We start from the raw sequence: 26,315 nt of genomic DNA, 5'->3' as shown, positions 1-26,315 counted from the left end.
CAACGAACACGTCCGGGTCAGGTTCACAGGACGGAGGCCTGCGCATGCCAAGGGGCATGCCAGGGACAGGTATAGGGACGGTGGCTTGCGCGTGCGAAGAGACACGCCAGGGAGAGATACAGGACGGAGGACTGCGCGTTCAGAGGACACGCAGGGACCAAGATAGGGTACGGTGGCATCGGAATCCGGGGTGCTGGCATCGACCGACAGGGTCCAGGAATCAGACTGCGGAAATCAGCTCCGGACATCAGGCCGCAGTCATCTAGGTCCGGACCTCTGGCAGCGGACGGCAGGTTATGGAATCTGCCAGGCAAGACAGGGTTCAGAGCAGAGCAAAGTAAGCAAAAGACTTTGTGCAAGAGTAGCACGAAAAGGCACAGTGCGAAAACCAGCATGCGTGCAAGGGAGCACGGAAATCACGGCTGGGGCACCGGCAGGCGGTACCGACGGTGGCATAAGCAGGTGGGCGCGACTTAGAGACGGCACAGCTGCGGCTCACACAGCCGGTAACCACTATAGCACTGGACGGCGGGCACGGCTGAGGCACACAGGCGAGCACGACTAGAGGCGGCACGGCTGAGGCACAACAGGCAGGAACAGGGCGACCAGGCGCATGCACGAGGGCACGGAGCCACAAGGCAGGGCTAGGCAAAGGTACAGGACAGAGACGCGTGCGAGACAGCATGGCAAAGCCTAGTACGAAAAGTGCAAGGGCGCACGAGACATCAGAGACAAGGCATAGGGTAAGGTACAGAGTCCTGCGCATGCAGAGGGCATGCCAGGAGCTAAGTACAAGACGAGGCCTGCGCGTGTGGAGAGACACGCCAGGGACAGAGTCTAGCAGCGGAGCGTAGGCCGAAGCTCAGAGCCGGGCCAAGGGAGAGCCTTGGGACTAGACAGAGTACAGAGCGGAGGCCTGCAAGTGTAGAGAGGCACGTCAGGGACAGGGTACAGAGCGGAGGCCTGCACGTGTAGAGAGACACGTCAGGGACAGGGTACATAGCATAACAAGGAAGCATAGCGAGGACAAACAAAGCACGAAGGACAACACGAGACAAAGCACGAGACAAGAGATGGAATACGAGCACGGAGCGTGTGCAGAGACGCACGACAGAACAAAGTGCAAGGGCACAGAATAGAGGGAGCAACCCAGCAGACCAAACAGCCATGCAGGGAAGCAACACAATACTCAGGCCCTTAGCATAGGAAGGGGCGGTCTGATATAGGGCATAGCACCTCCACTTCCGGGTCAGGACCAGGGATGAACTTCCAGTTCAGATCCTCCAGGATCACAGGGAGCAGTCACATGATCAGGATTCCAGACATGCAGGGATGATTGCAGAACCAGTGCTGAAACCTAGGCAGGTCACATGATCAGAATTCCAGACATGCAGAGATGATAGCAGAACCAGTGTTGAAACCTAGGAGGGTCACATGATCAGAGTTCCAGACATGCAGAACCAGCCTCTGCTGGAACATAGGAAGGACACATGATCAGGGGTTCTAGACATGACGAGACGATCACAGAAGGCAGAGCAGAAACGCAGGCATCCCGCAGCTCAACAGTCATGAGGTGAGTGCGCACACTGCTCTAGGGAACATGCAGGATAGCAGGCATGAGATGCGCGTGCACACCGCTCCAGGGGTCATGAGGCAAAACAGACATGGCGAGCATGACACCAATAATCATATAAAAAAAAAAAATAAAATCCAGCAAAAATTCAAAGCAAAATTTCCATTTCTCAGGGTTCCCCTATGCCTCGCTTTGGCAGGAAGGCCTCTTTTTCTGAGAAGGGGTCACAGCTCGTTTCTCTAATCAGATGACATACACCCTATAAGAATCACATGCGGGCGTTTAGAAACACTTACACACTGAATGAAAATATTTGTCGACCAGGAATACAGGTACCTAACGAAGGCAATTAAAAGAAAAAAAAAAAAAGCGAGAAAGAAAGAGAACCTTCACTTACAATAACACCATCTGTTCTGCCGATGCGCTGCAGAGGCGGGCCTACCCACACTCCATTGCTAAATTAAATAGTGCACATCTGTATGTATAGGTATAAACTTTAACGACAGACATGCTGTGGTTGTTAGGGAATAGATAATAGATTGTGTATACAATCCAGAAACTATATAATGTGTATGTATATACATACACATATACATATATATATTACATAGCGCAGCTGGCAGAAGTGGGGGAAAAACTGAAGTACTCGGGGAAGCACATGAAAACACAGGGAGAACAGAGAAACTCCTTGCAAGTCTTGCTCTTGGGTGGATTCGAACCCAGGACCCCAGGGTTGCAAGGCAATAGTGCTGCCAGTGTGAATAGAGATAAAAGGAAGAAGGCGATCCTCAGCATCATCTATGGAGCTGGGACATGCCCGAATTTGAGAAGCTGTACAGCGGTCTCAAGATGTCGGCAGTATGATTTCCACTATATCTGTATTCTCAGAACACAGATACAGATGATACAATGGTGGTGGAGGGAGCCATAAAGCGCCTGATCTAACATTCAGTCTATGTGTCTGAGTAAGATGTGATCAAGTCACAAGATTACACCTGCTGTATACACAGGAAAGACTGTAGCAGCTTATCATGAGAATGAGGCTAGGTGTTCATTGTTTTTGTTTTATTTAGCCTTTGCATTATTAAGTGCATAGGGTGAGGGGCATCATACTATGGAGGATCGTCACTGAGGAGCATCATACTCTCTGTAGGGAAGCACTGCCAAAGCATCATAATGTGTGGAGGCACTGGGCGGGAATCATATCACATGGGGAGCCTGTGATGGCATTATACATTGTGTGGAGGAGCACTGTGACGGCATCATACTGTGTGGGAGTTCTGAGAGGGCATCATACTGCGTGGGGGTACTGTGGGGGCACTGTGGGGGCATCACTGTGCGGGTATATTGTGGAGTCATCATACTGTGGGGGGAAACATGTTGAGGTTTCATACTGTGGTGAAGCACTGAGAGCATCAAAATGTGTGGGGAACATTTTGAGGGCATCATAATGTGTGGGGAACACTGAGGGCATCATAATGTGTGGGGAACACTGAGGGCATCATAATGTGTGTGGGGAACACTGAGGGCATCATAATGTGTGGGGATCACTGTGAGGGCATCATAATGTGTGGGGAACACTGTGAGGGCATCATAATGTGTGGGGAACACTGTGAGGGCATCATAATGTGTGGGGAACACTGTGAGGGCATCATAATGTGTGGGGAACACTGTGAGGGCATCATAATGTGTGGGGAACACTGTGAGGGCATCATAATGTGTGGGGAACACTGTGAGGGCATCATAATGTGTGGGGAACACTGAGAGGGCATCATAATGTGTGGGGAACATTGAGAGGGCATCATAATGTGTGGGGAACACTGTGAGGGCATCATAATGTGTGGGGAACACTGTGAGGCCTTCATAATGTGTGGGGAACACTGAGAGCATCATAGTGGGGGGTACTGTGGAGGCATCGTACTGTGAGGGAGCACTGTGAGGTTATCATTGTGTGGGGTTACTGTGGGAGCATCAAACTGTGTGGGTAGCATTTTGAGGACATCATCCTATTAGGGGAGGGCCTATGAGGGCATCATACTGCATGGATAGTACTGTGAAAGCATCATGTAGTTTGGGGGTGCTGAGGGAGAATGATACTCTGGGGAACACTGTGAAGGCATCATACAGTTTGGGAATGCACTGTGGGGAATTCATACAGTGTGGGGGTACTGTGGGAGCATCATACTATGTTGGGGTACTATATGGGAATCATACAGTGTGTGGCTACTTTAAGAATATCACAATGTGTGGGGATCATCTCGAGGGCTCATACACTGTGGGGATACTGTGGGAGAGGCAGTTTGAGGATATTACACAGGATGAGTTTACTGTGAGAGCATAATAATGTGTGGGAGTACTGTGGGGCGTACCATAATGTCCGGTGAGCACTGTGAGGGCATCAAACAGGCTAGGGGGGTACTGTGATGGCATCATGACGTGTGGGAAGACAGTTTAAGGGCATCATACAATGTGGGGGTACTATGTGGACATCATACTGTGTTGGGAGCACTGTGGGGGCATCATGACCCTTTCTTACTCTGTTAAGGCTGATTTTAATTGCACGTCCTTTGAATTGTAAAGTGCCTCAGAATATGTTGTCGATATTTATATAAAATATATTTAAGATTTCTGGGTGACTTTTTGAATTGCATTCATCTTGGATACAATGCTAAAGATAGGAGGAACTTTGAGGAAGAAAATGACGTTAAGCCTAAGCGCCCATTCCCAAATGTGCCTTTCCGACAGAAGTAAATAATGAAAACAAGTCGTTAAAGACTGTACGCAAAAAACAAGCCATAAAACAAATCCTAGCTGGGTGAGGGGAGGATTTTGTAGTCAGAAAAAACACCACAAAAGCCTTGTCGACACGTGCCAAGAGATTAGTGTTACAGATCGTATGAAAAAGAAGTCACCGGGCTAGGGTTTTATGGGAGATTTTTATAGCTCCATTTCCAGTAGAGACCTAAAACCAGACAAGAGGCAGATAAGAGTCTAAATCTTTCTTTCCTTCTTTTAACGAGAGTAAGCAGCCCTCGGCTTTTTAATGGCAGATCAGGCCGGTTACATTATTAGGAGACGTTTACAAGGAGAGTGGAGATTAATCTCCTTTGAGGATCAGTTTGGCCGCCGTATATCGGATTTACAGGGTTATTAAGGATTTCTGAGTAGTTAAAGGAGGTGTATTTAACACAAGACTTGAAAAGAGACAAGGTAAGGCCATTAGTTTTCATTAGCCGTTACCTGATAAGTCAAGTGTTACCGCACACGTATTCCTAACATGTCCAATAAAATTATAGTAATAGGTGCAATAGTCATGGAGTACGGGTAAATTATCCAGAAAAATATCCACACTTTGGCTAAACGCTGGATATAACCCAACGGGGATCCTGCAGGTTGTGTTCCACTAAGAGATCTCCTACAATATTCATATGTGGTGGAAAGCATGCAAGAAGAAATCACCGGTAATAATTTTAGTATAAGGCGGAAAGACCGTCTGATTCTTCACAGGTCATTCGAATAAAAATGAAATGTACTTCGATTAAACTTTACAAATAAAAAGGGACAAATAAAGCTAAGAAATACGTGCATGGAGACTCAATACTATAGTGCTAAAAAGTCAGATATTGCCCCCCAAAAAAGTTCAAAATTCTGTCACATAAACCAGTGGGCAAATTACGCAATTATTAGTTTCAAGGACCTACTTTCATCTGAATCTCAAATACGTCAAGACAACAGGTCTCTGTGGTGCATCTTATCTAGAAAACAATATTTTACAGGACATGCCAAGGATGTCTACAGCCCTAACTGGTTTCATAAACTGAAGTTAACTAAACATTATGCTATAAAGCAGGTACATAACTTGCTTAAGATAACAAACATAACATATTGGCAAATTATGTACTAGAACAGCTGTATTGATTATTTTCCTTATCAGGTCATAATCCAGTGCCGCGGAGACATTTAGACCATCAGTCAGTCTAGTTTTGGGAAAAATCATCAGTATCCAATGCTGAGAAAGAACCTTCCCTCATAATCCAGTACTGGCAGAGACCATCAAAAATAATAAAGAGCTAGAACAAATGATCTGTCAAGCACTAGTAGAGACCGTTAATGTTAATCCAATGCTGAGTGACCACCAGAAATAATCCAGTATCAGGAAAAACCATGATCCATAATCTAGTGCAAGGGGACACCATTTGATATAATCCAGTACTGGTAAAAACCATCAAACACAGTAAAGTTCACGAAGAGATTTAACAAAAAAAAAAACAACAAAACATTTAGTGCTTGAAGAAACTAATAGTCAAAATCTAGTGATGTCTAAAGGCCATAAATCACAATCAAGTGCAGGGAGAAAACTGAGGCAAGAGACCATGAGAAATACTCCAATACTAAATGAAACCATCGGTGATAATCCAGCTCTGGCAGAGAACATGAGTCATAAACCAGTCTTTGGAAATACCACCAGAAATACGGTAATCATGTGCTAGGATAAACCATCAGCCATACTCGAGTGCTTGCAGAAGCCATTTGTCAAAAACCAGTCCTGACCGAGACCTCCAGAATTAATCCAATGCTAGGATAAACCATCAATCATACTCCAGTGGTGACAGAAACCATCGGTCATAAACCAGTCCTGAATGAGACCACCAGAAAAAATTCCAATGCTAGCAAAAACCATCAACTATACTCCCGTGCTAGTAGAAAGCATCTGTTAGGTTCACCAATTTGGTTGATCTTCTGAGTCCTAGGTCCAGGTGCAAATTGTATCTTCAGCGAGAAAGAGGACTTTTACTCTACAGCGCCTCCTATTGGTAGTAGCGATCCTACTACCAATAGGTGGTGCTGTAGAGTAAAAGTCCTCTTTCTCTCTGAAGAGGCAATTTGCATATTAAAATTCCCAGAGGAGCATTGCACGGCGAATAAGCCTCCTTACCTTGATAAGCCAGAGCTGGTATGTCACTCTCCACAAGGAGAAACCTTACCCCTTAGACATAGGTCCAGGTGGGCATACAGACCCAGGGTGATGATGTAGTAAGCTAAAAGGCAATTGGGCAGCGAGGACTTGGCACACACAGGAGTCTCAGGAGCAGAAGGACAGATGGAGTGGAACCCAGCAGGGATGAATGCAAGTTGAAAACACAGGAAACACAGATAATGGAGAAAACCAAACATGGAACACTAGAGTCTCAATCCCAAGACACAAGTGTGCGTCTAAATAGGCCATAAATAGGTCTAAGGAGCACATCAGAGAGAAGCAAACCCAGGGTAAGGAAGCGCAGCCAAAAATACCCAGGAAGGGTGTGTAAATCCATCAGTCATAAACCAGTCCTGTCTGAGACCACCAGAACAAATTCAATGAAAGGAGAAACCAGCACCTATAATCCACTGCCTTGAAAAAATATAATTTGTGAAATCATCAGTAACAACCAAATGCATGGCAACATCTTCCAGTTCTCAAAGAGGTTGATCATATACATGTGTACTTTATGACACCACTCTAATTCAGCATTTGTTAAGATCAAACCATAATTCTACTGGTGAACACCAACCATAAAAAATGCTCAAAAACATTAACACTCAAGATGTTCAAGTTTGGAAAAATTCCTACGCAAAATTAGAGCTCCATAACAATATACACAATGAATAAAAAAAAACTGCAAACATTCAAAAGCAGATGTCCTTGGTTCATCTGCAAAAATGTCCTGCCACAATTAGCCATACAGATGACAGTAGCCCTATATCCAAATTGCAGGGAAATGAACGAGGAAAAAATGTTAAGAATCCTAAAAACCATCAGGTTTTAATTTTAAACCACTGTTGATATGTGGATTTACTCCTTGGGTAATTGTGATAAGACAAACATAATTCTAATGATACAATTATGTTTTTTTTTTTATAGTGACAGTTATCATTGTAGGATCCCATCAACACTACCGAAAGAAGAGATGTGTGTTGGAAATGCCCTTTTCAGTCCTTAACTGGCACTTTGGGAGTGGGTTTCATGAGTTATATTGCAACCTTTGGTTTAACATTCATTAGATCATCTACAAGTGAAGCAAATCCAGGAGACTAATTTCATCTGATTGAAAAAAAGCTAATCTTTTTTCAACGACACATCTTGCAATTATATTAGTTGTTAAAGCTGCAGGTTTCAAAAACAGTAATTCTGGATGTCACTTTGCCAAAAAATAGCCGTCCTGTGGTGCATACACACTGGATGAGTATCTTCTGAACCTAATGATTTTGGCTGGCGCAAAGTGACCACAACTTGACCACAATGTTGGGAAAAAGAAGGATTTGGTTAGTTGGGTTTCAACAATCTCAAACCTTTATTCCTAGTGTGGTAGATCGGCTCCCTCAGCTACACACAGAGGTAGACACAGTAACCTTATCTCTTTAAGAATATTCTTGATTTACTAGATGCAGCATAAACCCAGGTGAAGCACAAAGTAAACATGGCCCTCTGGGCAAAATACAGCAAAACAAAATAAAATGGTAGCACTAAGCACAGTCCTTGTGTTAGCGGGGGATCAGCCCACTCACGGTTAGCAAGACCAACGGTTCAGGTATTAGCAAAACTCAAAACACTTCTCTGGAGTGTTCCTCTCCAGACACTGAACACCGACTACTTCTGGAGGCCAGCAACTTAAGGCCCCGTCACACTAAGCGACTTACCAGCGATCCCGACACCGATATCAAGGTGTCAGGATCGCTAGTAAGTCGCTATGTGGTCGCTGGTGAGCTGTCACACAGACAGCTTCACCAGCGATCAGCACAGCGATGCAGAGCGCCCGGCATCGCTTGCCATCGCTGTAAAAAATAGAATCAAAATAAAAAATATAGTTATTCTCACCTTCCGACGTCCCGTTCAGCCATCCTGCCTCTCTCCACGCTCCGGTCCCAGTGATCCTTTGCACGAATGACCGTGAGATGTCACGGTCTCGAGGGATAACAAAGTCTCGCGGTCATTCATGCAAAGGATCACTGGGACCGGAGCGTGGAGAGAGGCAGGATGGCTGAACAGGACGTCGGAAGGTGAGAATAACTATATTTTTTATTTTTTTTATTATTTTTTACACCTGATCGCTGGTCTCCCGCCTGTCACACACAGCGATGCGTGCTGGCCAGCGGGAGACCAGCGACCAAAGAAATGTCCAGAGGTTTCTTCCAGCGATCAGCGATACCGGCAGGGGGGCCGCTCGCTGATCGCTGTCACACACAGCGATCTCGCTGGTGAGATCGCTGTTACGTCACAAAAGTTGTGACTCAGCAGCGATCTCGCTACCGAGATCGCTTAGTGAGACGGGGCCTTTAAGATCCAGAACACACCCTGGGGTTCAGATAAGGTGGACAAACGCCCACCCGCTCTATGATTGTCCACAAAAAAACAAGCCCTTTAAACAAATAGGCTGTTAATCCCTTGCAACACTTAATGTGCTCAAGGAAAAACTGGATTTTTAAATCACTGAAGCCATAAGGCTGGAGTCACACACTGCGACTCACCAGCGATCCTGACAACGATATCAATGTGTCAGGATCGCTGGTGAATCACTATGTGATCGCTGGTGAGCTGTCAAACAGACAGCTTCACCAGCGATCAGCACAGCGATCAGCACAGCGACGCCGAGCGCCTGTCGTCGCTGTGCACGTTAGTAACCAGCGCGCTGATGCAGGAAGCTGGTAACTAACGTACACATCGGGTATCCAAGGGACGTGCGTCCCTAGATACCTGATGTGTACGTTAGTTACCAGCTCCCTGCATCAGTGCGTTGGTAACTAAGGTACACATCGGGTATCTAAGGGACGCATGTCCCTTAGATACCCGATGTGTACCTTAGTTACCAGCAGATCGCTGGTCTCCCACCTGTCACACGCAGCAATGCGTGGTGGCCAGCGGGAGACCAGCGACCAAAAAAAAGTCCTGGCCTTTCCTGCAGCGATACCGGCAGGGGGGCTGGTCGCTGATCGCTGTCACACACAGTGATCTCGCTGGTGAGATCGCTGTTGTGTCACAAAAATTGTGACTCAGCAGCGATCTCGCTAGCGAGATCGCTATGTGTGACGGGGCCTTAAGCCTCAGCGAAACACATCTCCACTCCAGCTCCTTGCCAATGACTTTGTCACACTACTTAGAACACATGCATGGTTGGTTGAGGCGAGAGAGCACGTGCATAAGGGAGTCGCCAAGAATAGCTGTCAGCAGTCAATTATTGAAGATATCAGACCAGTATTTTGAACTCTCTGGAGTGGGGCGGGTGGGTTGTAATAAAGGAGTCACATTATTAGACAATGCTCCTAAGAGTCACCTCTGCAATGCCCTCTTCAGTCCCTGGGTTTAGAAGGTAGTCAGTTTAGTGGGCTCTGTTGCAACCAGGGTGTGGTCCCATGGTGTGCTGCAATGTATCCAATGCTCTACCCGCCTTCAATGCTTCACTGTACACCCCTATCCAATGCTCCACCCGTATCCAATGCTCCACCCGCAAAAAAAAAGAAAAAACACGCTTGCTGTTACTGTATCAGTGACAACATAAACTTTGCTGCTGCACAAGGGCATGGTTTTCGGCTGTATATATGGCAGTGCACCTGGGTCATTCATAGACAGTCTGCAAGTGAGGCATACCCATGTCACTTATTGGACAAAGGCTTCTTTTTAGTTCACATGACACATTTTGCATTGATATCAAATATACTTGTATTGCAAAGATAGAACCCTCCAAAACTATAAGCATACCACTGGCAATGAAAAGGTCAATATAAGTAGCGAAAACTGGCAACTCAAACAATAACAACCCCACTTAAATTGGCTTTTCCAAGTTGCTGGCTGGGATAAGCAGGAAAGAAAAAAAAGAAAAAACACACTACTAGTAAATCAGAGCCAACGGAAAGCACGCAGGATGCTCTTCCACTCATCGTTTCGTCTTTTCAACCCAAAAAAGAAGAAATTTATAGGACTGACTCAGTCACCTTCCAGTGAACTCTTTAGGTCGTACTTTCCACCTCGGCAGGACTCAGAGCTGTAATAAGCTTCCTGATCATCTCCCAAATATTGATAGTTGCCATCTCTGAGCAGCCGAGAAGGCTACATGACATGATAAGGATCCAAAACCTTTTTCTGCAGTAAACTTTAGGGTAAAAATGTCACCTTATTCTCCAGTCCCACATAAAGGGAAAATTCTTTCAAATAAATCAAAGCTATGAATCTCTAAACTACATGGAGAGTGTTGCATTATCTTAAATCCTATCACTACCATTTTTTGTCTCTCCCTGGCATCGAAAACCAAAAGTACTAGACACACTGAAGTCCAGCAAATTCTGCTAATGACCCCATACATACTAGACTAACTGAACCAGCCAATTTTGGCCGAAAGTGTAATTTACATGGGGGTTTCCCGTCTCTTTCCTTGGTGTCAGGTGAGGTAAAAATCCTGCGTGTCCAATTTCGGACAGTCGATACTTTTGTTCTTGGTGGGACAAGTCACTGTCAGGAGTCTTGCATCGACTCTCTCGTAGTAAACAAGAGAGTGCTTGGCAGAGCAGAATGTTTTGTGCATGGAGGAGTCACTACAGAGTGTTTCAGGCTGAAAAATCGGCCGAACCATCGCTCTGCCAACAGCTATCTGTTGTGTATGAAGGGCTCTAGGATGTGAAACTGCACCAATTGTGTTACATGTAGGACAATAATTTAACTATAGGTTGTCCTGTTCTTGTGCCATATTTGTTCCACACGTGAACCATATTAGAACTGACCAGGTACAACTCCATACCTTTAGTATTGGCTTTGTTTGTTGGAGCTAATGAGCAGTGGTCCATTCAATCAACTCACCGGCAATGGTGTTGGGAGTCAGACCCCACATTGATCCTCGGGTGATGACATTCCGACTACACTCACATCACAGCTGCAGCCAATCATTGGCCTCACATGTCATGTGGAGACCTTTCTACCATCACCACTAAGGTCCAGAAATTGTCTACATCAGTCAAATTCAGGTATTTGAAATGGCCTCCCTGCAGGACAGCCGACGATGAGCATTAGTGATTTTATCACATTCCCTGATGTCTGGTCAATTTTTAAATCTTGGACAACCCCCAAAGGGTTGTCAAGCCTGTAAAAAAAATCCAATCAGCAGGGATGCTTTAAAACAATAAAACATGGCATACTCATCTGCTGTAACCGTCGTGATAGGCCACTTTTGTGGTCTCCACCAGGTGAAGAAGCAATGAGTCCTGTTTTTTGGTCACCTCAGCGCTGAGGTCTACAAGTGGTAAAAGAGAGGGTATGTCTTAAGATATGCCACTTGACCGCTGCAGCCAATCATAGGTGTGATCACGTGACCCAAGAACCTTTCCTGACCCATTAGATAGCACTGAAATGCGCTTGCACTCAACCTAATGAGTAACTGAGTAAATGTGCCTCATTTTATTATTTTAAAACCATTCTTGTCTCATGATTCATTTTTTTATAGGTTGGACAACCCCTTTTAGTCTTGATTAAAAATATCCTAATGCTCTATGTCCAAAGAACAAATAATTCTCTATGATTCCCTTCTACAACCTAACCCTTGATAGTCAGATCCTGCAATCCTACTCTCTCCTGCCTACTTACCATACTATCGACTGTATGTAGTAGGGTCTAGGGCCCCAGGATTACCCTTAATAGCCTTGTTAGCATTCTGTAACCATAGGGAAATATACGTTGACATACTAGCTGTGGACATAAAACGGTGTTAGACTTTTTTATTTCAGTAAAGTTGTAAAATTGCTTCATTATTGAATATGAGATGCATTAAGAAAGGTCTGGATGTGTATACATAGCTGTTTTGGTTTTGAATGAAAGCTAAGTGCGCATGCAGGATTTTTTATTTTGCAGTGATCTGTGTTTGCGTCTGGCGAGTCTCATCCTGGGATCTGCACATAAAAGTCGTAGATGCATAAAAGCACATCAAATTTTAGATGGGTGCAATGTAACAGGCCGCAGCCCTATGTACGCCGTCAATGAAGTGGAAAAAAACAGCAGCCTGGGCTTCAAAAATCCATCGGCACATCTGTCCTGTCCAGCTTCAACACTTCTGCAATACATTGTAAAGAGGTAAAGGAAGAAGAAAAAACATGGACATATTTATGTTCCTAATTTGGAGCAAATGATCACAAGTCTTCCATGTGGAAAAATCTGTCAATTCCAGTATCATAACACTACACAATATTACAGGAAAAACAGAGTGTAATTTCTCCCTGAAAATCTATTTGTCTTGTCAATGGTCTGTGGTTACCAATATATTTTTGTACTCATTGCTATTTAATTTCCACCGTTTGAGAATCGGAGATTGACCTCCCACAACTCTCAGATTCTCAGATTTTCCCCTCTGCAGAAGAAAAAAAATATATATATGAAAATAAAAAAAGGGGGCAGAGAAATTAAGTGCGTTGGAGGTTAAGTTCTTTGCAACACCTAACAATGATATAGAAATGTAATGGATCCTTTTTTTGCCTTCACTTTCCATTGAGAGATTTTTTTCCAGCGCGGGTGTGAAAGAAAACTCTGCGCCACGTGTCCACGAAAGGCTTAACTCCTCTGTTTCCAAACCCAGATGTAAGGTAATGGTGCAAGAAAAGGTTAATAGTATTACACTTGATTCTGGGAAAAGCTGGGTGAAAATGGATATCAATGGTCAGTTCGCCAGCTTTCTGAGAACCCTTAATTATAAAGCAGTATACAGTGCTATATTTATTATAATTCACCATATTAATAACAGATCCCAAACCAGAACTCTCCTTTAATAACGGACCCCAGACCAGACCCCTCCATTAATAATGCACCCGAAACTAGACCCCTCTATTAACTGTCCCCCAACCAGATCCCTTCTATTAATAACAGATCCAGCTATAAAAAAAGACCACAAATCGGACCCCTCTTAATAACTGAGCACAAACCAGATCCCTGTATTAATAACTGCTCCCAAACCCAAAACCTCTATTAATATCAGACCCCTAACTAGACCTCTCTAACAGATCCTAAACCCGATCCCTCTATTAAAAACAGACCTCAAACCAGACCCTTCTATTAGAATCATAGACTGGTAGAGTTGGAAGGGACCTCCTGGGTCATCTGGTCCAACACCCTGATCAAAGCAGGATTCACTAAATAATCCCAGACAGATGTCTGTCCAACCTGTTTGAAGACTTCCATGGAAGGAGAACTCACCACCTCTCGTGGCAGCCTGTTCCACTCATTGATCACTCTAACTGTCAAAAAGTTTTTTTCTAATATCTAATCTGCGTCTCCTCCTATTCAGTTTCATCCCATTGCTTCTAGTCTTTCCTTGTCCAAATGAGAATAAAGATGATCCTTCTACAATGTGACAGCCCTTGAGATATTTGTAGACAGCTATTAAGTCTCCTCTCGATCTTCGACGCTAAACATTCCCTAATCCTGCAACCTTTCCTCATAGGACAGGGTTTGCAGACCGGTCACCATTCTGGTCGGTCTTCTTGAACTTGCTCCAGTTTGTTGATGTCTTTTTTTAAATTTGGCGCCCAAAACTGGACACAGTATTCCAGATGAGGTCTGACCAAAGAGGAGTAGAGGGAAATAATGACTTAACGTGATCTAGGCTGTATGCTTCTGTTAATACATCCCAGAATTGCATTTGCCTTTTTTGCTGCTGCATCACACTGTGTGATTGTGCTGGGTTCCACTTTTTTCTTTGTTTCCCCTAAAGACACTCAGAGATGGTTGGACTCTCGTGAACGGCTCCGCAAGCTAAAAGGGGCTGAACTTACTTAAGTCCTTGAGAGCAGTGGTGGTTTGGTGACTAAAATGTGGGGTGATCGGGTTTGATGTCACATAAGCTTTCTCCTTGACAGGTTCAATGTGGAAGTTGCGAGTAATAGTGTGTTATTGTTATTGACACATATATGCAAGTTATATGGTTTATCTTTAGTGCGGCGGGCTCTATGTAGGAGACAGTTGATATAGAATATTTTTATTTCTGGTATTTCTTATTGTGAAGCATGCACCGTAAGGTTGTGAGCTGCTTCACGGCCCATCGCTTACTGGTAAGGGTAGGTTCATACTGTTCGGGTGAGAGGAGGGAAGGGGGTGTTTGGAGAGAGAGGTTTCCTAACTCAAGAGTCTACACCTGTGCTTCATCGAAACATCAATCCCTCTCAACAATTGATTTGATACTACATAATCCTTTTATGATCCCAGGACTTGTTAACATAGACTATTCTCCTAGATCGTAATCAGATCACTTGCCTCTACTGATTCAGCTACAAGTAAATCCGATAAGGTTTAGGTTCTCTCAGGGGTGGAGGCTTACAAGAATTGTCAACTATTAGAAAAACCCCTTCTTGATCAAAAGGTTTGGTCCCCAGAAAATAATAAAGCCTACACTCACCTCCCGTGATGGTAAGTATAGGTTTTATTATTTTATGGGGGCCAAACATTCCCGCAGTTTAAGCCCTTGCTCTCCCGGGGGTCTCGTGATTGTTGCGACACAATCAGCGCTGGAGTCACTGTCCCCGCCTGTGGACAAATCGAACATGAAGAGGAAGTCTGAGCTACTTCTTCCTCATGCTCAATTCAGCAGAAGGGGACAGTGACGCCGACGCTGACTGGGAGCTGGCGTCACGTGTCACAACAGCGCGAGAGCCCGAGTGCTGACATCACGGGAAAGGTGCCAGCACAGGAGGGGAGTATAAGCTTACAATGAAGGCCTTTTTGAGGATAACTCACAAAAGAAAGGGGTAGACCTAGAAAACAGTCTGTAATTCTGAATTGCTGTTTATTCAAAATAGCCTGAAAATTTATCACAGTGGAAGGAATCGCAAAAGCATCTTTGGCCATTCCACCTAGAACAGGCCGATAATAAACGTATGTCTTTAAAACAGAAATTTTATTAGGAGTTAGGGACCATGGGTTAGTGGCTGGCAAAGAAGGCTCAGGCCCAATAAGAAAACTATTTCATATATCAATTGAGGGATGTAGAGGGCAATATGGCTTTTAAGATCCTGGATATAATAAAGGACTTGCATAGCTTCTATTCTTATCTATACTCATGCAAGGTCAATTACTCTCGAGAGGATCTGGCAGAATAACTCTGAAGGGTAACTTTCCCTTGTCTATAAGATGAAGATAGAAATTTTTTAGATCAGCCAATTTCCTTGGAAGAAGCTCAACAGACTGTTGGGAAAATGGCTAATGATAATGCCCCTGGATTGCATGGCTTTCCAATAGAAATGTATAAACATTTTGAGGAAGAATTGCTACCAAACTACCTGGAAATGATTAATAATGCATTTTATCAAGGGTGTTACCAAAGTTGTTATGAGGCGGTAATAGTTGTTCTACCCAATTAAGGAAAAGATAGAAAACTACCTTACTCTTATAGGTCTATCTCACTGCTAACAGATGTTCAGATATTGGCTAAAATCCTGGCCTCTGAGAACGGTTACTGAATCAGTAGTTCACCGAGACCAGGCTGGCTTTATGCTCTCTAAGTCAACTGCTAGAAAACTTACGTAGGCTTTTTTGATTTTGCAAGCGACACAAGAGGATCCTATTCGGAAGGGCATCTTATCCTTAGGTGCCACCAAAGCATTTGATAGTGTCAAATGGGGTATATTTGGGCTGCGCTAAAGAAAGTGGCATTCGACCCTAACTTTCTAAAATGGGTTATGCTCATGTAAATAACACCAACTGCTAAAATAAAAGCAAATGGAGATGTTTCTGGAAACCTTGAGCTTCACGGGGAACGAGAGAGGGCTGCTGACTATCACCCTTACTTTTTGCTATAACAATTAAACCATTAGTCTGTAGTATTAAACAACATACTGGGATTGAGGGTTTTAAATTTTGGAATTAGGAAGAAAAGATTGCTCTATATGCAGATGATCTCTTATTATTTGTTAATAATGGGATGAAACTGTAAGGGACAAGATACAGATTTTAGATAAAAAAACTTTTTGACAATTAGGGTGATCAATGAGTGGAATAGGCTGCCATGAGAGGTGGTGAGTTCTCCTTCAATGGAAGTCTTCAAACAGAGGCTGGACAGACATCTGTCTGAGATGGTTTAGTGAATCCTGCATTGAGCAGGGGGTTGGACACGATGACCCCGAATGTCTCTGCCAACACTAACATTCTATGATTCTATGAATAATCTAAACATTTTGCTTCCAATTAGAATGGTTACCATAGAAAGATTTGAGGCCTTTTCGGGATTTACCATAAATTGGTCAAAGTCTGCGCTGCTTCCCATGGAAGATAAAGACATTTTAGAACTAAGTAGTTCTTTCATGGTCCCAGTAGTCTCAAAATGTAAATATCTCGGCATATGTTACAAAAGAGAAAAGATTATATCCTCTTAAACTTGAGTCCATTGGTGACTAGGTCTGGAAATAAAATTGAAGAATGGGGAAAATTGTTGCTTTGGAGAGGACAAATCTTATAAAAATGTGTGTTTGAGGGAATTATAACATTTGTAAGGTTTTGGAGAATGGAAAAGGAGGGGATTGAGATACTTGCATCAATTATATAAAAAAAAGTTACTTTTGCACATTTGAGCATTTACAACAGACCTTTAATGTGAGTAACTGTGATTTCTTCAGGCATCTACAATTTTGGCACACGATCAGAGCTCAGGAGTCTGTCTCCGATCTACCCATCTCCTTGAACGGGGTGTTGTTGGACTCTGTGGTAAATGCCAAAAATAGTAAAGGCCTTATATCTTCCATGTTTAATTCCTTGTTACTAAAATTCCTCGGAAACCCTATGGCTGCAATTAAGTCCAGTTAGGAAAGGTATATGGGATATATTACGTCATAGGAGTGGGATGATATCTTGGGCTCACCAGGGAAATTATCGATAAATACGGCTCAAAGAAGATCACAAATATTTCTAATTCAGAGTATATAGAACTCCTAAAGTGATATATGTGATGAGCCTCATGAAGATGTATAATTGTCATAAACCATGATTGATACAAATCTGTACTGAATTTCTTTCTGGTAAAAGGGTAGGAAAGAATGAAAGCGCACCGATCCAAGTGTAAATGTATAATTAGATCGTAGGTGTATATAGGTGTCACTCACCTTTTATAAATCTTGATATCTTGCATATAGGTCACTTAGGGCCATTAGGAGTTCAAAGGTGGATTTCTTCTGTGGTCGGTATGCTGCAAATCCTTGGTAACTAGTAAGTCATTCAGTCCAAGTAACCATAGGAATGTATTCCAATAAACTCTATACCAGGTTATTTGCGCTCCCGTAGGTGTAGAATCCAAGGCTCCTAACACACACACTATAGAGTTGCTATCACAATATACCTCTTGTAGACTTCTAATTTGTATAGCAGCTCTATAGTGGGTGTGTTAGTTTTGTGAAAAAAACGGAGCCGCCAATTTTCCTTGCGGATCCGTTTTTTTCCCCATTGACTTTCATTATCGGCGGATTTTGACTGATGACTGTCCGTTGCATCCGTATTTCTGCGGATCCGCCAAAATTTTGGCGTCCGCAGAGATCACCGAACGGACCATGCAACTTTTTTTTTGCAGTCCGGATCCGCATTTATGCCTTTTAACCCTGTATCAAGTGTCGCTACTGGTTGTAAATTCTCTCTCTCTCCTTACCGCGATCTCCAGCCTCATCATCGCGCGAGATGACCGGTATTTATTTTTTTCCTGCCGCGGTTCCTTTAAATTTTTACCATCGGCGGATCCGTACATCCGCCGATCCGCTGTCCCCCGTTTCTGTCAGTCTGCCTGCGGATCCATTTTCCACTATTTTGGAGGATTTAGATTGACAGAAAAAACTGACGTGTGAAACAGGCCTTAGGAACTCATTTTAGTGGTCCACACCCTATTTAGCATAATACTACTTCTTATCAAGCTATCCACAATTTTGGAACACTTATCACAATATACCTGAGGAAGACATTTTATACTGTCGAAACGCGTTGTATGTGCTTTTTCTTGAGAAATATTAAAAAAACGTTTTTGGATAATAAGAAGCCTTGGATCCCAAACCAACGGGAGCGCAAATAGCCTGGTATAGAGTTTATTGGGGTACTCAATTTCTTGTGATTTTATAATCTGATTTTCTTTATCAACTGTTTTGTCAGTTGTAAAGTTTGCTCATTAAAAATGAAAACACCCAAACCAGACTCCACTTTTAACCCCTCTCTGCCATCTGACGTACTATCCCGTCCATGTGACCTGGGCCTTACCTTCCCTTAGACGGGACAGAACGTCATGCCCTTTAATACGCGGTGATCACATTAAAATTCCGACGCCATCTTACCTGTAGGAAGATGGTGTCGGCATCCCGGGCTGTGTCACCGCCCACCCGATCGCTGTGACTGGCTGTTCAAATTTGAACAGCCAATCGTAGCCTTTCTCATTGTTTCAGCCCTTCAGATTGGCTGAAACAGTTAGGTCCCAGGCTAGTATCGAGTACCGATGTACTTGTAAAAACCCTTCAGGGCACAGCAGTGGTGTTACCGCACTGTGCCCTGCCGATACCTGCCTGGATCGGTGCTGTAAGAGCACCGATCCTAGGTCGGTGCCTAGGACAGGCCAGGTATGGCCTGCAGCTGCTGATTAGCGCAATCAATGTAATTGTCAGTTGCGCCAATCACAGGGCACACGTTGTGCCCTGCTGGTGACTTGCTCAGGATTGGAGCTGTGAGCTCCGATCCTAGTCCGGTGCCTAGCAACACCGGCATCACCAGGGCCAGCTCTGATTGGTGGGATCGATGTGATCATCGATCCCACCAATGACAGGTCACCTGTCTCTGACCTGTGTGTGACTGCTCTGCAGGTCCTCACACAAGCTGAGGATTCCGGCAGAGCGGTCACACTTCCAGATCTCCTCTTGTGCTGGGCCCTGTGGTGCTACAGAAGCCTGTACCACCACAATCCCTGCTGAAGAAAAAAGACAGAAGAAAGAAGAGAGACTACAACCGTAAGTGTTGATCCCTGCCCGATCTCTCTTTATCCACCTCAATCCCCCCTTCCCCCTTTTTCCCCCCTCCACCCCCCTTTGCGCCGTCTCCGTGCGCACATTTAGCAGCCGCCGAGCGTTGATTGGTGGCGCAGTTCACCGATCAACACTCATGCTCGCATTTTTTTCTCAGCCCCCTTTGTGCCACCTCCATGTGCACATCCAGCAGCCGCCGAACTTTAATAAGTGATGCAGTTCACTTATCAGAGCTCGTGCCTGCTGTTTTCCTTTTTTTTCACCCCCTCTTGCGCCACCTCCGTGCGCACATCCAGCAGCCACCAAACTTTAATAAGTGATGCAGTTCACTTATCAGAGCTCATGCCTCCTGTTTTCCTTTTTTTTCACCCCCTCTTGCGCCACCTCCGTGCGCACATCCAGCAGCCACCAAACTTTACTAAGTGATGCAGTTCACTTATCAGAGCTGGTGCCTGCTGTTTTGCACTTTTCCCAGGCATTTTTTTCTCCCTATTTGCTTTTTTACTTTTAGCTTTTTCTTTTCAGACAAGTTTGCACCAATCACTATCCCCCCCCCCCCACATACACACACATACGGTTATAAACAAAGTACACACAAGCACCATACTGATAAAAAATGTCCTGTCAGTCACGTTCGTCCCAACAGCGCTATTCAATGGAGGAAGCATATGCTTTTCTTGCCTCCGACACTGATAGCGAAGGAGAGGATCCCACATTTCTTTACTTTTCAGATGCTTCATCCTCATCCTCCTCATTTTCCTCCTTGGGTCCTGCGGAACCGCCACACAGACGTCCCAGGACAAAAGAAGAGGCAGCACCTACCTTTCCCGAAGATGAAGCTGAACAAGCGTACCTCATTGTGGACCCCGTATGGACCTCGCCCACCGAAAATTACGAGCCACTGATTCCTGATTTTGTGGCAGAATCAAAAATCAAGTTTGACACCACCGGCCTCACAGAAATAGACTTCTTCAACGTCTTTTTCTCTGAGGATTTTGCTAACCTCAAGGTGGACCAAACTAACTTGTACGCGCGTTAATTTTTGGCACAAAACCCCGGTTTATCATATTCTAACTGGTCTCTTGTAGACGCAGTTGAAATGATGCAGTTTTGGGGCCTGGTCCTTCATATGGGGATCCTGAAGAAGCCAGAACTTCAGCAATATTGGAGTGTTGATATTTTATACAACACTCCAGTGTTCCGAATGGTCAGGGTCCGGACGCGTTTTGAGGCCATCCACAAATTCCTGCATTATACCAATAATGCACAGTGTCCCTCACGAGATGACCCCAACTTTGACTGTCTGTTCAAAGTTTGGCCAATCATCGAACACTTCAACAAAAAGTTTGCTTAAGTGTACATGCCCCAAAGGGACATCTGGGTGGATGAGTCCTTAGTTCATTTTAAGGGAAGGCTTTAAATCAGACAATATGACAACTATTCAATCACACAGCAAAATGTCATCTATGTGCTATATTCCTGCCACCTGCCAACATACACTGCTCTTTCCGCTTCAGGTGATGGAGAGTTAAACAGACCCTAAGACATGATTTAGGGCTCCTTCAAAGATTCAGCCCTGCATGGAATCTCCCGTCTTAGTCACCGAGCCTTTGATGCAAGTTTTCGGAAAAGGGCACAAGTTCTGGCAGATGCAATCTCCTGGCTTGTTATGGGGTATTGGAATATGGAAAACCCTCCTACGCAAGCTGCCATGAATATGGATACTGGCTTCCACTTCAAGTGTCATCCAAGAGGAAGAGTTGACCTTAGCAGCTGATGAGCTGAAAGTTTTAAAGTGGGAAGTAAATATTTGCTGAAAGATCTAAGAACCTCGTTGAATTACTGGTCTGTGCATTTTGCCTACATGTCACTGCCCGATAAAATACCCCAAATTGCAATAGATTTCGAAAGCTGATGGTCGAACGCTCTATTTTCCATTTCAACCCCCTCATTCTAGCATTCCTGTATTAAGAATAGGAAGCTTTTTATCTCCATTGAGAGAAAAAGAACCAGGCATGTTGACATCCATCAACCCAATCACTCTTTTCTCAGACAACTTCCATTAAGTGAAGTATTAATACAGCATTAGTACATGGAAAAAAAAAGTGTGGTTTGGGATCTATGGTTCATTGTCTTATTCCCTCTCTCCATTACAAAGTCAACAACTAAGAAGTTAATTGATGAGACTGAATAACGCAACCAGTCAAAAAAGCTAAAGACACGGTGTCTCCATGTGGCATTTTTTATTTTGAAAGACTTCGCAATTGAACAAATAAATTCTCATTGGTTCATAATTCGGATACCTATGTGTGCCAAAAAAGAGGGCTGCATGAGTCTGCTGGACTCGTCCCTCTGTGGATCTCTTCAGGTCAGAAAGCAGGGTAAGAAAGAAATGATTAGCGGCGCATGTACTAAAAGAGGATCCTCTGGATCATAAAAGTCTTTTATGGGATGTTTAGTCAGCGCCTTGTGACCTCCCAAGTCCTTACATACCACAGTAGGATTTTATTTCATATGACTCCAGTTAAAGTTGGACTTAAGAATTATGTGAACACATAGATTAATAGCTACGTCCCACTTCAGAACCTCTTATTTTTGCAATGCACAAAAAAAAAAAATATACAACAATTCAGAATCTTCAATAAAAATGGAATGTTTTATAAACAAAGTTTGACTAATAACCCAAGTGTCACCATGGTAACAGACTTTAAAGGCAGCACAGAATGACTGTTCACACCAAGCACAGGCACTCAGCGAGACCAGACAGTTCAGTGTACCTTCCCACCTACTTGTTTTCCATCTGTCTCTGCCCTTCCAAACCAGATATAGCACGCATAATACCAGGCCTACATTATCTGTGCAGATTAGAAGTATGGCTTTGAATACATCACGATCACGTGACCAAAGCTCGTCCACTGTGGGGTGGAGGTTCATAGAGAAACTAGAAAAGAGAGTATGTAGCATAGAGTGTGTTAATGCAGCATACAGTGTGTTAATGCAGCATACAGTATGTTAATGAAACATACAGTGTGTGCATGTAGCATAGAGGGTGTGCATGTAGCATAGAGGGTGTGCATGTAACAGAGGGTGTGCATGTAACAGAGGGTGTGCATGTAACGTAGAGGGTTGTGCATGTAACGTAGAGGGTGTGTATGTAGCGTAGAGGGTGTGTATGTAGCGTAGAGGGTGTGCATGTAGCATAGAGGGTGTGCATGTAACGTAGAGGATGTGCATGTAACAGAGGGTGTGCATGTAACGTAGAGGATGTGCATGTAACGTAGAGGGTGTGCATGTAGCTTAGAGGGTGTGTATGTAGCGTAGAGGGTTGTGTATGTAGCATAGAGGGTGTGCATGTAGCATAGAGGGTGTGCATGTAACGTAGAGGATGTGCATGTAACGTAGAGGGTTGTGCATGTAGCATAGAGGGTGTGCATGTAGCATAGAGGGAGTGCATGTAGCATAGAGGGAGTGCATGTAGCATAGAGGGTGTGCATGTAGCATAGAGGGTGTGCATGTAACGTAGAGGGTTGTGCATGTAGCGTAGAGGGTGTGCATGTAGCATAGAGGGTGTGCATGTAGCATAGAGGGTGTGCATGTAGCATAGAGGGTGTGCATGTAGCATAGAGGGTGTGCATGTAGCATAAAGGGTGTGCATGTAGCATAGAGGGTTGTGCATGTAGCATAGAGGGTGTGCATGTAGCATAGAGGGTGTGCATGTAGCATAGAGGGTGTGCATGTAGCATAGAGGGTGTGCATGTAGCATAGCGGGTGTGCATGTAGCATAGAGGGTGTGCATGTAACGTAGAGGGTTGTGCATGTAGCATAGAGGGTGTGCATGTAGCATAGAGGGTGTGCATGTAGCATAGAGGGTGTGCATGTAACGTAGAGGGTTGTGCATGTAGCTTAGAGGGTGTGCATGTAACGTAGAGGGTTGTGCATGTAGCTTAGAGGGTGTGTATGCAGCGTAGAGAGTGTGTGCGCGTGTAGCATCTGTTTCAATCGCTGCTTATTCTCACTAACGCTGAAGGAGTTACTGCTGATGGCACAGTGCAGAAGGCACACAATATAGTGGTGCTTTTTGAGGACACACATCCCGATCCTGCTGAGAGGAGGATCCCTTCACTAAATACCTTGCAGAGGAGTGTGCACACTCCTAATGTTCCTACCCATCCACTGTTCCTACCCATCCACTGACTGAGTTCTTACACCTAGCGCATAGTAACGGAGCCAGACAAGTAGACTAATGAGTGAGAAGTGGTTTGGAGGCCACAGATACAAGTTAATTAGCGTACTGATTTGCAAAGTTAAACAACAAGCATAGGGGCAGTATGAGGTAGTATTATAGTAGTTATATTCTTGTACATAGGGGCAGTATTATAGTAGTTATATTCATGTACATAGGGGGCAGTATTTTAGTAGTTATATTCTTGTACATAGGGGGCAGTATTATAGTAGTTATATTCTTGTACATAGGGGGCAGTATTATAGTAGTTATATTCTTGTACATAGGGGGCAATATTATAGTAGTTATAATCTTGTACATGGAGAGCAGTATTATAGTAGTTATAATCTTGTACATGGAGAGCAGTATTATAGTAGTTACATTCTTTTGCCTAGGGGGCAGTATTATAGTAGTTACATTCTTTTGCCTAGTGGGCAGTATTATAGTAGTTATATTCTTGTACATAGTGGGCAGTATTATAGTAGTTATATTCTTGTACATAGGGGCAGTATTATAGTAGTTATATTCTTGTACATAGGGGCAGTATTATAGTAGTTATATTCTTGTATGTAGGGGGCAGTATTATAGTAGTTATATTCTTGTACATAGGGAGCAGTTTTATAGTAGTTATATTCTTGTACATAGGAAGCAGTATTATAGTAATTATATTCTTGTACATAGGGGCAGTATTATAGTAGTTATATTCTTGTACATAGGGAGTAGTATTATAGTAGGTATATTCTTGTACATAGGGGCAGTATTCTAGTAGTTATATTCCTGTACATAGGGGAAGTATATTAATTATATTCTTGTGCATAGGGTAAGTATTACAGTAGTTATATTCTTGTGCATAGGGGGCAGTATTATAGTAGTTATATTCTTGTACATAGGGGCAGTATTATAGTAGTTATATTCTTGTGCATAGGGTAAGTATTATAGTAGTTATATTATTGTACATAGGAGCAGTATTATAGTAATTATATTCTTGTACATAGGGGCAGTATTATAGTAGTTATATTCTTGTACATAGGGGCAGTATTATAGTAGTTATATTCTTGTACATAGGGGAAGTATATTAATTATATATATATATAGGCAGATTTTAAGGGATTCAGAAAGATAATTGGAGGGATCCAATGGCTGGATAACCTTAAAGACAAAAATGTCCAGGAAGGATGGGAAATCTTGAAAAATGAAATTCTCAAAGCACAGTTGTTAACAATTCCGAAAAGAGGGAAGAATAGGAAGCATTTAAGGAAACCAGGATGGGTGAACACAGAACTTAAGCACATGCTAAAAAGGAAGAAAAAAATGTTTATAAAATGGAAAGAGAGAGGCATATCTAAAGAAGAATATAATGCTGTCTGCAGAACCTGCAGGGCACAAATCAGATTAGCTAAAGCTGAAAATGAATTGAGGCTTGCAAGAGATGTCAAAAGCAATAATAAAGGATTTTGGGGATATGTCAAAAGTAAAAGAAAAGTCAAAGATGCTATAGGATTTTTACAGGATGAAAATGATGAAATGGTAAGACAGGATGTTGAGAAGGCTGAACTTTTAAATTCCTATTTTGCATCTGTTTTCTCTCAGAAAGGAAATGTAACACCAACTGTTATTCACTGTCGTATTAAGGGAATAGAAGAATCCAGGATATCTATAAACAGAAAGATAGTGAGGAAACACTTAGCTAACCTAAATGAATTCAAGTCTCCAGGTCCAGATGAATTACACCCCAGAGTACTGAAGGAGATAGCAGAAGAAATTTTTGAACCCCTCTCCATAATCTTTGAAAATTCTTGGAGAACAGGAGAAGTGCCAGAAGACTGGAGAAGAGCAAATGTTGTTCCTATCTTCAAAAAGGGGAAGAAGGTGGACCCAGGCAACTATAGGCCGGTGAGTCTGACTTCTATACCAGGAAAGATCTTTGAACAAATTATTAAACAACATGTATGTCAATACCTGGATAAGAATGAAGTGATCAAACAGAGTCAGCATGGGTTTGTAACTAATAAGTCATGTCAGACTAACTTAATTTCCTTCTATGACGGTATCACTGATTGGGTGGATCAAGGAAATGCTGTAGATATAGTATATCTTGACTTCAGCAAAGCATTTGACAAAGTCTCTCATAAAATCCTTATTGAAAAAATGACTAAGTATGGAATGGACAAGGCAACTGTTAGGTGGATTCATAACTGGCTTAGTGATCGGACCCAAAGAGTGGTCGTAAATGGCTGCACATCCAGTTGGAAGAATGTCTCAAGTGGGGTACCACAGGGCTCTGTCCTGGGCCCTGTATTGTTCAACATCTTTATCAACGATTTAGATGAAGGAATTGAGGGTAAACTGATTAAATTTGCTGATGACACAAAGCTAGGAGGGATAGCTAATACTAGAGAAGAGAGAGAGAGGATTCAAAAAGATATAAATAAACTGGAGAAGTGGGCAGCAACTAACAGAATGGTTTTTAACAGGGAGAAATGCAAAGTACTACATCTGGGCAATAAAAATGAAAAAAGCATATATAGAATGGGAGGAATA

At 43.4% G+C, this 26,315-nt stretch overlaps 1 protein-coding gene across 3 annotated transcripts in view; it reads right to left on the bottom strand.

Moving 5' to 3' along the window:
* The window catches only part of STX8 (syntaxin 8), a 306,570-nt gene that overhangs the window by 166,432 nt on the left and 113,823 nt on the right, over positions 1 to 26,315 (bottom strand). Inside the window, exon 7 of one of the 3 annotated variants that reach the window (XM_073559664.1) lies at positions 12,384 to 12,642. The exons of the other annotated variants lie outside the window; for them this stretch is intronic. Within the exon in view, the coding sequence (XP_073415765.1) occupies positions 12,599 to 12,642 (44 nt within the window). The 3' untranslated portion in view covers positions 12,384 to 12,598. Of the gene's footprint in view, positions 1 to 12,383; positions 12,643 to 26,315 lie in introns of those variants that run through there. 3 annotated transcript variants of the gene reach the window in all.

Source organism: Dendrobates tinctorius, unplaced genomic scaffold (genome assembly GCF_039654945.1).
Source record: "Dendrobates tinctorius isolate UK_male_01 unplaced genomic scaffold, ASM3965494v1 ptg000014l, whole genome shotgun sequence".
Classification (NCBI taxonomy): domain Eukaryota; kingdom Metazoa; phylum Chordata; class Amphibia; order Anura; family Dendrobatidae; genus Dendrobates; species Dendrobates tinctorius.
The sequence above is the reverse complement of the archived record's forward strand: the minus strand, read 5'-3'. Positions and strand labels throughout refer to the sequence as shown.